We start from the raw sequence: 12,423 nt of genomic DNA on the forward strand, positions 1-12,423 counted from the left end.
CCCAGTCTTTCTCCCAAGGAGTGACCAGTGGTTTCAAATTGACCATGGGGATTGCAGCCTGTGTTAGTCCGGGTTGACTAGAGAAACAAATTCAGACACTCACATGTGTATAAGAAAGAGCTTTATATAAAAGAATAATTGTATATTAAGAAAATATCCCAGCTCAGTCCAGATCAAGTCCATAAGTCCGATATGACCCCATATGGCAATACTAGTCCATAAATTCCGCCTTAGACTCATGCAGCTATGTGATTTTGCTGAATGCAGGAAGATCACAGGCTAGTGGGTGCAAAGCCTTGTGGATCCAGTGGTGGTGGAAGCATCTCAGTGCTGACATGGGTCTCCACATGGCTCCTCCAGCTCCAGGGCTCTTGCTCCATCAGAATAGCTCCATGTGTCTTGTCAACAGGAAGATGAAATAGAGAGAGTGGGTCTCGCCTCCTGTGAGCTCTTTTATCTCTGTAGAGCCTCCAAACGAGATCATCAAGCTGTGACCTGATTGACAGGCTAAACTCCACCCCTTCACTCTTAATAGTCTCAAGTTGTCACCAGATTCTATAACTACCACAATGGGTACAGGAAATGAAAACATGTGGCCGAACTGCTCACCGTCACTTTTGTGGAGGGCTGCTTCTCATCCATTTATCCTAATCCCATTCGACTCCGCTGCCCTGAATGCGCCCACCATGTCCAGTTGCCTGCTATCTTTCACCCTAGATGCACGCCTCAGCCAGTGTGCATATCTCTGGCATGAACCGCTTTTGTAGGTAGTGGAGACACTAGCAGATGACACACTTGTTGTTGTCGTTTTCTTCAGTGCATTCAAGTTTTAAGAAATGGATCCTGAAACAGTGGGCACTCAAGCTGTATTCGTTGTCAGTTGTCCAGTTTAGACCCCTTAAAGTCAAGAGCGTTGACACTGGCATTATGGCTATGTTCACTTTAAAAGGGGCCCTTTGAAGTTCACTCCCCAGCTCCACCCCTTCTCTACTGCTCCACCCTGCTTCTTTTTTCCCAGCATGTGCTGAGAGCTTTGATGAGTGTGAGGTTTTGGGGGGGATGTGGTGGGGGTGTATGCATGTGGGTGGCCGGCACAGAAGCAAAGTGTATTCGGAGCTACTGTTGCGCTCTGAGAGACTCCTTCCTCAGAGGCAAATGCAGACCCAATAGCGCCAGTGTGAGCACTCAGGGCGGGGTGTTCCAAGGGTTCTGGGTGACTCACCAAACTCAAGGACAGGCCTCAGGAAGGACTGTGGACCAGGGATCTCAGGGCTTTCTTCTCCCCGCCCTTCCTCTTCAAAGAGTCCTTGAAGCACAGTGGTTAAGTACTCAGCTACTCGCTTGTGAAGTCAGTAACTCAGACCCACCAAAGCACCAGCGTTCAGTTTCTCCTTGCAGACAGACTTCCTCCACCCGGCCGGGAAACAGGCTGCGCATGGCTCCCAATTTGTATAGCTTCAGCCACTGGAGAGGCCTGCTCTAAGGCTTGGCATGGCAGGGACAGCATTCAGGCTTCTCAGCTATCTGGAGGGCCATGGGTCATGTGGGAATGTGACAGGGCAGCAGGGGTCATGGAGTGAACTGGGGATACCGTGTAGGGGGAGGAGGGGACAGTTCCCAGAAGGACAAGGCGGCGCCGGAGAGTCCCAGGAGAGGTGTGTGCTTAGGCGTTCCCGAGGATCTACCAGCAGTCTGCGTGCCTATTGAAAACCTTCATGACAGACTTCACTGTAACCTTAACGTTGTTTGGTTTTGTTTTTTTTCTTCCAGCGTCTTGTCAACTACCATCATTAACTCTGATTGTTCTTCAGCAGATGCTAGTGCTTCTTACTCATTTGTCAAGTTGAGTTTAGCAAAATTAAGTCCGCATGAGAGACACCCCCACTCCCCGCCATCTTTTGGGGAGCAGTGGTGGAGGGTAACCCAGTCAGTGTTCTCAGGATTACAATCAGCCGTGCCTGCGTCGGATCTCTCTGTGTAGCCAGAAGCAGGAAGACTGCTCTGCAGGGCTATTGGGGCGCTTTTCATAGGTGAGAAGAGCAAATCTTGGTTACATTTCCATCTAATTCCCTGGAAAAACTAGGTGAGAGGGAGCACTGTGCTGCAGACTTGCATTCATTGTCGGCTGATAACTACCTGGGTATATTGTGAATGTATTAAAAATAAAGTTCTTGGTAGTCTTTTCTATGCGTTGCAGAATATTATTTCCCCAAGTACTCAGTGTCTTGTTTCCAGCCCATCTTTTGCCAGAATTTAGGATTCAATGAGTAGAATCTGCAGTCCAGTTAGACCTCCAAATCACTGTTTCTATGGAAACAGTTGAAGGCCTCTCAATTAAAACTGCCCCTGCAGGCTGGGGAGAATAAGTATTAAAATAAGTTTGTCTGGAAAGCCAAATCATCATCCTCCAAATTGAAACCAGAAAGGACGAATGGTCCTGGAATCCGCTGGCAATCGGGATTCTCCTCTTTTTGCCTTTTGAGGAGGGAGGAGTCATTCATGTGCCTGGCTGACCTGAGTTTGTCCAGATGATTGTCCTTCTTGCCCCCAGTCCGTGGGCAGCACCATGTGTCGCTCAGGTCTGAATTGGAGTCACCAAGAAGAATGTCCCAGAAGCGTCTTCAAGTTAGGATCCTCGAGGTCTTTAAGTCCCAGTGCCTCAGCTAATCTGGGGATCCCTCCCAGAGCAGGGCTGACAAATGGTCCCAGCTTCAGGGTTTCCGAGGGAGGAAGCGCTTGCCTTCCACATTGCTCAGGGAAACCCTCTCCAACCCATTTCTGATAACCTGGGGGTCCTCGAGATGCCTCTCGCCAGAGAAATGGCATCTGTCCCCGTCACTTCCGTCTCTGCTTCCTCTTCTTTGTGGTGCCACTAAATTGAGGCCGCCTCTGCTCGTGTGATTCAAGCAGCTTTTCGCCCTTTGAGAATGCTATGTTCCTTCAGCAGCCTGTTCTTCCAGCTTAAATGCTGAGCACCGGTTTGCCGAAGGCTACGGGTGGCAGTGAAAGCCCAAAACCCATGTGCTGGATCCCACGTGCGTGACCTCTCGGATGAGGCCTCTCTGTCTAGTGTATAGTCCAGGGGTGGGACCAGCCTGGCTGGCAGGCAGAGTGCATCGGAAAGGGGAGCCGCACACATGTAGCTGGGTTAAAATTTAACACTCTATCATTTGTTTTCCCTTTGAACTCATTTTAAATTTGTTCTAGTTTTTATTTTCTGTTATCTTTTCAACTGAGATTTGTCTACATTTTATTTGCTATTGGGGTTTTTCTTTGTTTGTTTTGCTTTTATACGCTTTCCTTTATATCAGTGGTTCTCAGCCTTCCTAATGGCGTGACCCTTTAGTACAGTTCCTCATGTGGTGGTGATCCCCCAAACCATAACATTATTTTCGTTGCCACTTCATCACTGTAATTTTGTTACTATTATGCATCATTATGTAAATATCTGGTATGCAAGATTTATTTTCATTGTTACAAATTGAACATAATTAAAGCATAGTGATTAATCACAAAACAATATATAATTATATATTATAAAATACTTATTTCTAGTTTCAAAAAATTGAAAATTTGTCTTGAAATATGGGGTAGCATGGGTAACAGTCTTCAGGCTGGGTACTTGGATATATGTTTTCTGGAGATCTTAGGTGACTTCTGTGAAAGGATCAGTCGACCCCAAAAAGGGTCGCGACCCACAGGTTGAGAACCACTGCTTTATGTGCAGTCTAGGATATGTAAATCTGTGGAGACAGTAGCTGGATTAGTAGTTTCTTGAGGTTTGGCAGGGGAACTTGGGGGAAACGGAGAGCTAAAATAGTGAATACAGGAAAGGAGAAAATGTTCTAAAATTGTTTGATGATTGTACAAGTCTTTTACAAATGTTTAAACTGTTTAATTAAATAATATATGGATTATATGCCAATAAAACTGTTCATCTCTTTTTTCAGCATCACAACAGTTTTATTTTTTATGATTTATTATAATATATATTTATTAAAGGGTCATTTTATTGGGGCGCTTACAACTCATAACAATCCATACATCAATTGTATCGAGCGTATTTGGACATATGTTGCCATCATTTTTTCTAGACATTTACTTTATATCGAGCCCTTGGTATCAGCTCCTCTTTTTACGCTTCCTCCCTGCTCCCACCCTCTGGACCCCTTGATAAATTATGTTATTATTGTTTTCCTGTCTTACACCGTCTGCTTTTTCCCGTCCCCCGTGGCTTCTGTTGTCCGTCCTGCTGGAGGAGGGGGTGTGATTATGTGTTGACCATTGCCATCGGTTCCCCCTTCCTCTCCTCCTCTCCCTCCTCTCCTCCCGGCTGAACAAAGTCTAAGCCATGACGGCTTCATGTATGGAGTGACTATGTTTAAAGGCATTCTGCGGGGATGGTTAGTTTCGCACCAATATTGGACCTTCACCAATATTGCTTGGTTTCTGTCTGACTTCTTGCTTTTTTTCTTCTTAATACCATTGGATACCTGGAATGTTGGCTATAGTGTTTCTGTATTTTCTTTCTACCGTTTCCTTCCTGGACTGTGTCTTCATATTTCAGAGCTTGGAAACCCACTGGTCATAAAAATGGCTCGGACTATGGTTTATGCAGTTCTGTGAAAGGGCCTCTGTGATGTCACGTCAGCAGTTAGTGAGCACACCCTGCCTTCATAACTGCGTTAGAGACCTCTAAGCCATTCATTGGAGAATTTATTTAAACCCATGGCCACTCCCCGCCCTCTCCAGGGAACTATGGCGGGTTTAAGTCATATGTTTTAAGAGACCTCTAACATTTCTTTGTATATGTTCTAGTGGTGTCATATGATCATTTAGATTCATCCAAATTAAATCAAACTCCCTGCCAGCAAGGTGATTCCAACTCATCGCTAGTCCAAAGGACAAGGTAGAACTATCCTTGTGGGTTTCTGAGGCTGTAACTCTTGACAGAAGGAGAAAGCCTTATCTTTCTCCCACATAGAACCTGGTGGCTTCAAACTGCTGACTTTCTGGCTACCAGCCTGATGCATAACCACTGCTCTACCAGAATAGCACAAATGGTTAGCATACAACTACAAACCTGAAGGTGGGCGCTTCGAACCCACCCAGTAATGCTGTGGAAGGGAAGCCTAGCAGTCTGCTTCTGTAAAGATTACAGCCAAGGAGACCATGCAGATCACGTTTACTCTGTGTCTTAGTTTGGGTTGACTAGAGAAACAAAATCATAGGCCCTCATGTTTATACAAAAGAACTTTATATAAAGAGCAATTGTATATTAAGAAAAAAATCCCAGCCCAGTCCAGATCAAGTCCATAAGGCCGATATTAGCTCATATGTCCGATACCAGTCTATGAATTCCACTTCAGACTCCCACAACACATACAATGACGCCAAGTGCAGGTAGATCACAGGCCAGTGGGTAGAAAGTCTTGTCGATCCAGTGGCAGTGGAAGCATCTCAGCACTGGGGTTGGTCTCCACGTGGCTCCTTCAGCTCCAGGGCTCTGGTTCCATCAGCATAGCTCCATGAGTCTTGTCATCAGTAATGTCTCACAGCAAGTGTGTCTCCCACCTCCAGGGAGAAAGGCAGGAGTTTCCAGAATCCTCAGGAAAGGCCATGCCCACACAGAGGCTTCATTGTCTGTGACCTGATCAACAGGCTAGACTCCACCCCTTCGCAAGTTGACAGATTATGTAACTGCCACACAGTAGCACCTGGGCTTGTCATGACTTAGAACTGACACCAGAGCAAAGGGTTTGGTTCCGGGCTCTTCTGTGATCCTTTTGAGGAATCCCTGGGTGGTGCAAATGGCTAGCACACGTGGCTATTATCAACGAAGTTGGAGGTTTAAGTCCACCCAGCGGTGCCTCGGCAGAAATACCTGGTGTTCTCCTTCCAAAGAGCCTTCTGCAGCACAGGGCCACGCTGACAGACATGGGACCACTGTGAGCAGGAGTTGGCTCAAGAAAAACTTTTCATTTATATTTCAATCATTCTTAAGTTGACGTTTTTACACAAACAAAAACCCAAAGCAAACCAACAAGAAATACATGAACAAAAACGCTTCCCTCAGGCTGAGTCGAGATTGAGCACCACGAAGTAACACAGGTCCCTCCGTAAAAATGTGTGGCTTTTCTCTCATTCCGTGGTATATACTTCACTTTCTAACTAGGCGATTTACTTCCCAAATAATTTGAAACTGAATCATAAATTCATATGCATAAATGGCCTTTTTAATGCATCCACCAGTTTAATTAGTTTGAATCACTTTACTCAGCTAATTATATAAAGGGACACTGTGAACTCATGCTTATCCTTCATTTGCCCATGGACTGATCCTTCTTTGTAAATTTCACCTGCGTGGCCCTTGTAGGGCCTTTCCTAAAGACAAATGTTTTTTTACAATGATGCCGTCGTCAAACTAACGACAGTATAGTTCACCTTGCATCTAATCTGAAATTTGGGGTTTCTTTCTTCTCAGATACACTAAATACCTTGAGGAAAATTATGGTTTCTTAATTTCAAATTTGTGATTCTGTCGGAGTATCTGACATTTTAAGAACTCAATAAACAGTTGTTGAATAAATGCAAAAAAAAAACGCTTCCCTCCAAATGTTCCTGTAACTGTAAATGGGGAAACAAGCCTTCCGAACCCGGGCGTTGATTCGTGCTGATGGGAGGGATTGCCTCCTGGCTTCCATGGGTAAGGAGAGAAGACTGGTTGGGGGCCTGCTCTGGTGTTAAAATGGCAGTGTGCTGGCTCTTCCGTGCCTCTGCGTGGTGCTAACGATGCCGGCATGCTTGGCCACTACACAGATGCTGAGGATGGAGGGCCCAGCAGAAAGTCTCTGGTGATCTACTTCCAAAACACCTGGGAGTGCAGTTGGGCTTGGATACACCTTCAGGATCTACTGAAGAGACACTGGTGGGCAAGTGTGCAAGTCACCTCGTCACTCTGAACATTTTGTCCCGTGCGTGTCCCTTCTGCCAGGTTTTGGGGAATGCTTTGAACACAAAATGCTTACTGTTAAGACATCATTGTAAGTTGTACCATGATGCTTGCCATCCTTGCAAGGATGGGGAGACTTTGTGTCATAGACTACGGACGTGCTGTCAGGGGAGACCAGTCCTCTTTTTCACTGCCCATCTGCTTTGCCCCCATGCTTGGTAGAGGTCAGTGAAGAAGACCCTCGATGAGACGGGTTGACCGGGGGGCTGCAACAGTGGTCTCAGGCACAGGGACAATTGTGAGGACGGTGCAGGCCCGGCAGTGTTTCCTCTGTCGGCACCGACTCGATGGTACCTAACAGCAGCAACAGCGACAATAAACCACGATACTCTGGGGCATTTGGAAAGTTTACACCAAATTTAATAGGAAAATATTTCTGTATGCCATGCTGCTTATAAACTATTGGTGGTGCTGGAAATTTAAGATTTACATCCCCCTCATCCCCCCGGCTCCAGAACTACTCTTGCTGGCCTTCATGTGAATGAATAATATCCACCTTGTATATGGGAGGAGGAGGGGTGTTCCGAAGACTGCATTTCTAGCATGGATTCTGGGAGGTATTTGATGGATACCATACTTAGAGGGAAAGGGACTGGAAATGCAGACGAATGGAATTGTGCAATTGTTGATGGAGAAATTAAATCACCCTGGTTCCCTTGGAAGATACTTGAGCCAGGAGAATTTAAAGGGTCATATGTGAGAGAGACACATTTTATTTAAAGATGATTTAAATTCCAACTCTTGAAAAGTGATGGTTAAGAAATGTTCCTGGTCACTGATTGTGGAAACTTTAGCATTAAGTACTGATGTGGACTTTCCGGACCTGGGCCTAATAGTTCAAAGGCGGATCGTGAGGTGCAGGTATTTTGTTCTGTTTACGTTACAAGTGCTTGTGGTTGGGCCAGGTGCTGTGCTAGTTTTCCGCTTCCAGCTCTGCCCCGGTTGTCTGGGAAATGATGAAGACTGTGAAGTTAGGCAATCCGCTAACGTCCACATTCCCTGAGTCTACATTTCCTGGGTCTTGTGAGTTGTGTGTTACCCACACACCTGTTTCGTTTTGTTTTTTTAACTCAGGGCCACTTATATTGGGAACATAGAAAGAGAAGGTAACACTTGTATGTTACAGCCATGCAAGGTCTGGTGGCAGTTTTGGGTGGGCCAGTACTTCCTGTTTGGGATTTGTTTTTTTAAAACAGTTGATTGGCACATAATCCACATATCATACAATTCAGTAGTTCAATCATATCAAAAAGAGTTGTACAATCATTACCACAATCAATTTTAGAACATTTTCCCTTGTACTCTTTTTTTTTTTTTGCTCTCCATTTTCTCCTCAACCTCCCCTGCCAGGTCCCCAAGAAACTATTAATCCAGTTACTGTCTATAGATTTATCTGACCTAGGTTTCACATACAGGAAAGAAAGACTTAAAAACGAGCCAAAAACTTATTTTTTTAAATTAATAACAATAATAAAACATGAAAACGTCAATCAAAATGGAAGCACAAAATATTAAAAAATAGAGCAACTTTTTAAATGAGTCAAAATGGACATCAAATGGTAAGACCTAACGGTATCTGCAGTAGTCCATTTGCCAGTGCATTCTGCATCATAGTCAACTACGCGCATGCCTGGGCTGTGGTCAGAGAGACTTCACTTTTTTTCTTTTTTTTTTTAGCTCAAACAACTTTTAAATGGGTTAAAAGGGAGATCAGGTGATAAGATATAGTGCATTTTAACCTAACTACCCCAGGGGCAGCTCTTTTGCTTTACAAGTTCTTACCCAGTGTATGAATTGCAGCCAGGCCTGGGAAAGAATGCAGCCTTACTTCCCTTCCCCATCCTTCCTGTTCTTCTTCCCCCCTTCCCCCTCCTCCTCCTCCTCCTCCTCCTCCATTCTGGTGTCTCCCAAGTATTAATCACTCTTGGCAATCAGCCTGCCCATGAAGTACTTTTTGGAAGTCAAGTGCAATAACTCTTACCTATTAGAAAACTGACCCCTTGTCTTCAGGCCATGTCTTGTGTCCTTGTCTTCCCCCAGGGAGTCCTGTCCAACATCTCTTCCATCACCGACCTTGGCGGCTTTGACCCCGTTTGGCTCTTCCTTGTGGTGGGCGGAGTGATGTTCATTTTGGGATTCGCAGGGTGCATTGGCGCTCTCCGAGAAAACACGTTCCTCCTCAAGTTTGTAAGTATCAAGACTCTTCTCCGTATCTTACTTCAGCAGGACTCTGAAGACAGGGAGTTATTCCAAAGGCATAAAACGAGGCAAAGGCATTGATTTCCTTTTAGAAGTTTTACTGGCCCCTCCTCTGCCCCAAATAATTCATCCAGAGTACAAATATGCCTCCTCACTGCCCACGGAGGTTGTTATATATGTATCACGGAAATTCCTCTAGGACTAAGGTAAGTAGATTTATCATGTTTTCCTAACTGATCTCCCCCTTCCCCACCCCTCTTAACGCAGTGTCCTTTGTGGTACAAAAGGCTACCACACTCGAATGCACTTAACTGCAAGATTGGTGGTTTGAGTTCAGCCAGGAGTGCCGCACAAGGAAGGCCTGGCAATCTGCTTCAAAAAGGAGTCAGCTTGGAAAGCTGCTTGGGTTGCCACCACTTGAGATCCTCTGGTGTGGTATTTGGGGCTTGGTTTTAAGCACAGAGGAAGCAGAGAGCTGCCTGGGTAGCTGGTTTCTCTGCTCAGATGCAGCCCGTGGCTGTGACTTGTCTCCACTGCAGTCTGTGATGTATCCGGTTTGAGAAGAGAGGTCGAACCAGTCGATGGTACATTTGCTCTGGACTCTTGTCAGTATAAGGTTCTCATTTGTTCAGCCAACAAACAGCCTCTTTAGATCCTTTGAGAGTATTAAGTGTGATCATTGTTAGCTTGAGTTAAGAATGAAGATGTTCTTTTAAAAGCTTAAGGAGTGTGCGTAGGTAATTTAATAAAATCAAAACCAGAAAGGCTTCAACAGCTCAAAAGAACGCATCGTATCTCCTTGCCCAGCTCCCTGCATCAGTCTGAAAAATAAAAGCACAGGGAGAAAACCTAGTCTGCAGATGGCTCCCACAGAGAGTGAGATGGCGCAGGCTGCCTCTCTTTTCCGAGATGTCCCCATGAAGCTGAACCTCTCCTTCCCAGCCGCTGGCTGCCAGAAACTCATTGACGTGGACGATGAATGCAAACTTGGCACCTTTTATGAGAAGCGAGTGGCCACCAAAGTCAGCCATGGGAATGACAAGCAAGGTTTTCCCATGAGCAAGGTGTCTTGACCCACAGCCGTGTCTGCCTGCTGCTGAGTAAGGGGCCCTCCTGCTACGGACCAAGGAGAACTGGGGAGGAGATGCGCAAATCTGCCCGGTGCTGCACTGTGGATGCCAAGTTGAGCCTTCTCAACGTGGTTATTGTAAAGAAAGGGGAGAGAGAGATCCCAGGACTGGCGGACACAACTGTGCCTCCACACCTGGTGCCAGCCGAATCCGCAAACTCTTCACTCTCTCTAAAATCTAAAGAAGAGGACGGTTGCCAGTATGTTGTGAGAAACCCCCTGAACAAAGAGGGCAAGAAACTCAGGACCAAAGCGCCCGAGATTCAGCGTCTTGTGACTCCGCGGGTCCTGCAGCACAAGGCCGGCGCATTGCCCCAAGAAGCTGCACGCCAAGAAAAACAAGGAAGAGGCCGCCGAACAGGCCGAGCTTTTGGCCAAGAGAAGGAAGGAGGCCAAAGAGAAAGGGCAAGAACAGACTGCCAAGACGGAGGCAGTCCTCGCTGAGGGCTTCCACCTCTGAGTCCAGTCAACAATAACATAGAGCCTTGAATAAATAAGCTCATCTACTAAACAAACCCAAACAAACGGCACAGGCTGACAGACGTGCATCTGGAGTGAGCTTGACATGTTTGCTTGGTGTCATCAAAGGTCGGCCGAGGTACCACGCCACGCTGAGCTGGCCATCAGGCCTGTGGTGGTGGAGGGGCCTCCCTGTTGTGTGCAGCGACCCCCACTGCCCCTCTCTTAGAATAGGGAAAATTCCTGGAAGAACACGCTTTTCCATGATGCAGGGAGACTATGGAGAATGATAGAGATAATAGACCACTTTCTCTTTTTTTGGCATGTCCCTTCTCATCTGTATCAAAATTCACACTGCACAATGAGTTTTGGGTTGCCAAAGAGGATTTATTCTTGCACCCATCTTTGAGTGTTTGTGCACTAATTAAACAAACACAAGTGCAGATAGACCACTTTCGATATCAGAATCCTTCCAGTCATCGTCGCAACAACACCCAGGGATGTTTGGATGTAAAGCAATAGCATGGAGCAGAACTATTCCCAACGGCCACGAAGTATGGAATTCTCCTCCCCAGCATTGCTACCATATCTTCCTCCAGCATCTTCTCTGGAGCATCCCTGAGAGGAAAGGCCCCGCTATATTCTAAGCAGGGCGCCCCATTCCTAATTGGAGCAGCTCAGACTTGGTGGTGCTTTTGAAGGTGGCTGTTTGGCCTGAAAGGACATCTGACCAGGCTGCCGGGAAAAACAAAAAGATACTTGGTCTGATGTGCAATTTAGTAAGCTCTCTGTTCTCTATAGACGTGCTGCGGTGGGAGTAGCCATCTCTCCTACTTCAAACCCAGGCCCACTGCCATCTAGTTGATTCTGACGCATCGCGACTCCATCGGACAATGTCCAACTGCTCCATAAGGTGTCCAGCCTCTCCGAGAGCAGATTGCCTTGTTCCACTTCAGAGCAGCTGGTGGGTTTGAACTGCTGGCTTTGTGGTTGACAGCCCAGTGCTTAGCACACAGTACCACCGGGGCTTCACACACACGCACTCATGGAGCACCAGGACAACTCTGTTTCTGCTCTTGAACACTCTTCCAGTCTTCTTGGCATAAACCAAAAGAAAACAACAAAAACTGACTGCCATTGAGTCAGTGCTGAGTCCTACTGACCCGTTGGACCGGGTAGAAGCGCCGCTGTGGTGTTTCCAAGAGTGTAACTCCTTCTGGGGATAGAAAGCTCTGTCTTCCTCCCGAGGCGCACATAGCGGCTTTGGGCTGCTGCCCTTGCGGTTAGCAGCCAAGTTCATAACCTCTGCGCCACCAGCACTCCTCACAGAGCATCTCCTCTGCACGCTGGGCCTGCCTCACAGTCGGTACAGCCTGAGGGGACCCCAGATCACATTTATCTGCTGCCACTATTGTATCTGTCTAAAAAAGGCCTCCCTGTCCCATGAGACAGGGTCCCCTGTAATATGGTTTACTTGAATACAGTTTAACTAATATTAAGCAGCCCTTTAGTATGGCTCATTCATTTCTAAGATTTGATACCAGGAATAGCTATTCAGACAGTGATATATTTCTCTAAATTAGTACCTTATGATGTTCCAGATTGTAAATTAAGAAAATTATGT

General features: G+C 46.2%; 1 protein-coding gene and 1 non-coding gene across 2 annotated transcripts in view; one reads left to right on the plus strand and one right to left on the minus strand.

The window, feature by feature from the left end:
• TSPAN5 (tetraspanin 5) overlaps positions 1-12,423 on the plus strand; it is a 230,353-nt gene that overhangs the window by 200,004 nt on the left and 17,926 nt on the right. The window contains exon 3 of the mRNA XM_075544001.1: positions 9,053-9,199. Within this exon, the coding sequence (XP_075400116.1) occupies positions 9,053-9,199 (147 nt within the window). The remainder of the gene's footprint in view (positions 1-9,052; positions 9,200-12,423) is intronic.
• Positions 11,122-11,242, minus strand: LOC142444224 (small nucleolar RNA SNORA40). The gene has a single exon (XR_012783875.1). It is a non-coding gene; the product is annotated as a small nucleolar RNA SNORA40 (small nucleolar RNA).

The sequence above is a fragment of the Tenrec ecaudatus genome, chromosome 3 (assembly GCF_050624435.1).
Source record: "Tenrec ecaudatus isolate mTenEca1 chromosome 3, mTenEca1.hap1, whole genome shotgun sequence".
NCBI classification, from domain to species: Eukaryota; Metazoa; Chordata; class Mammalia; order Afrosoricida; family Tenrecidae; genus Tenrec; species Tenrec ecaudatus.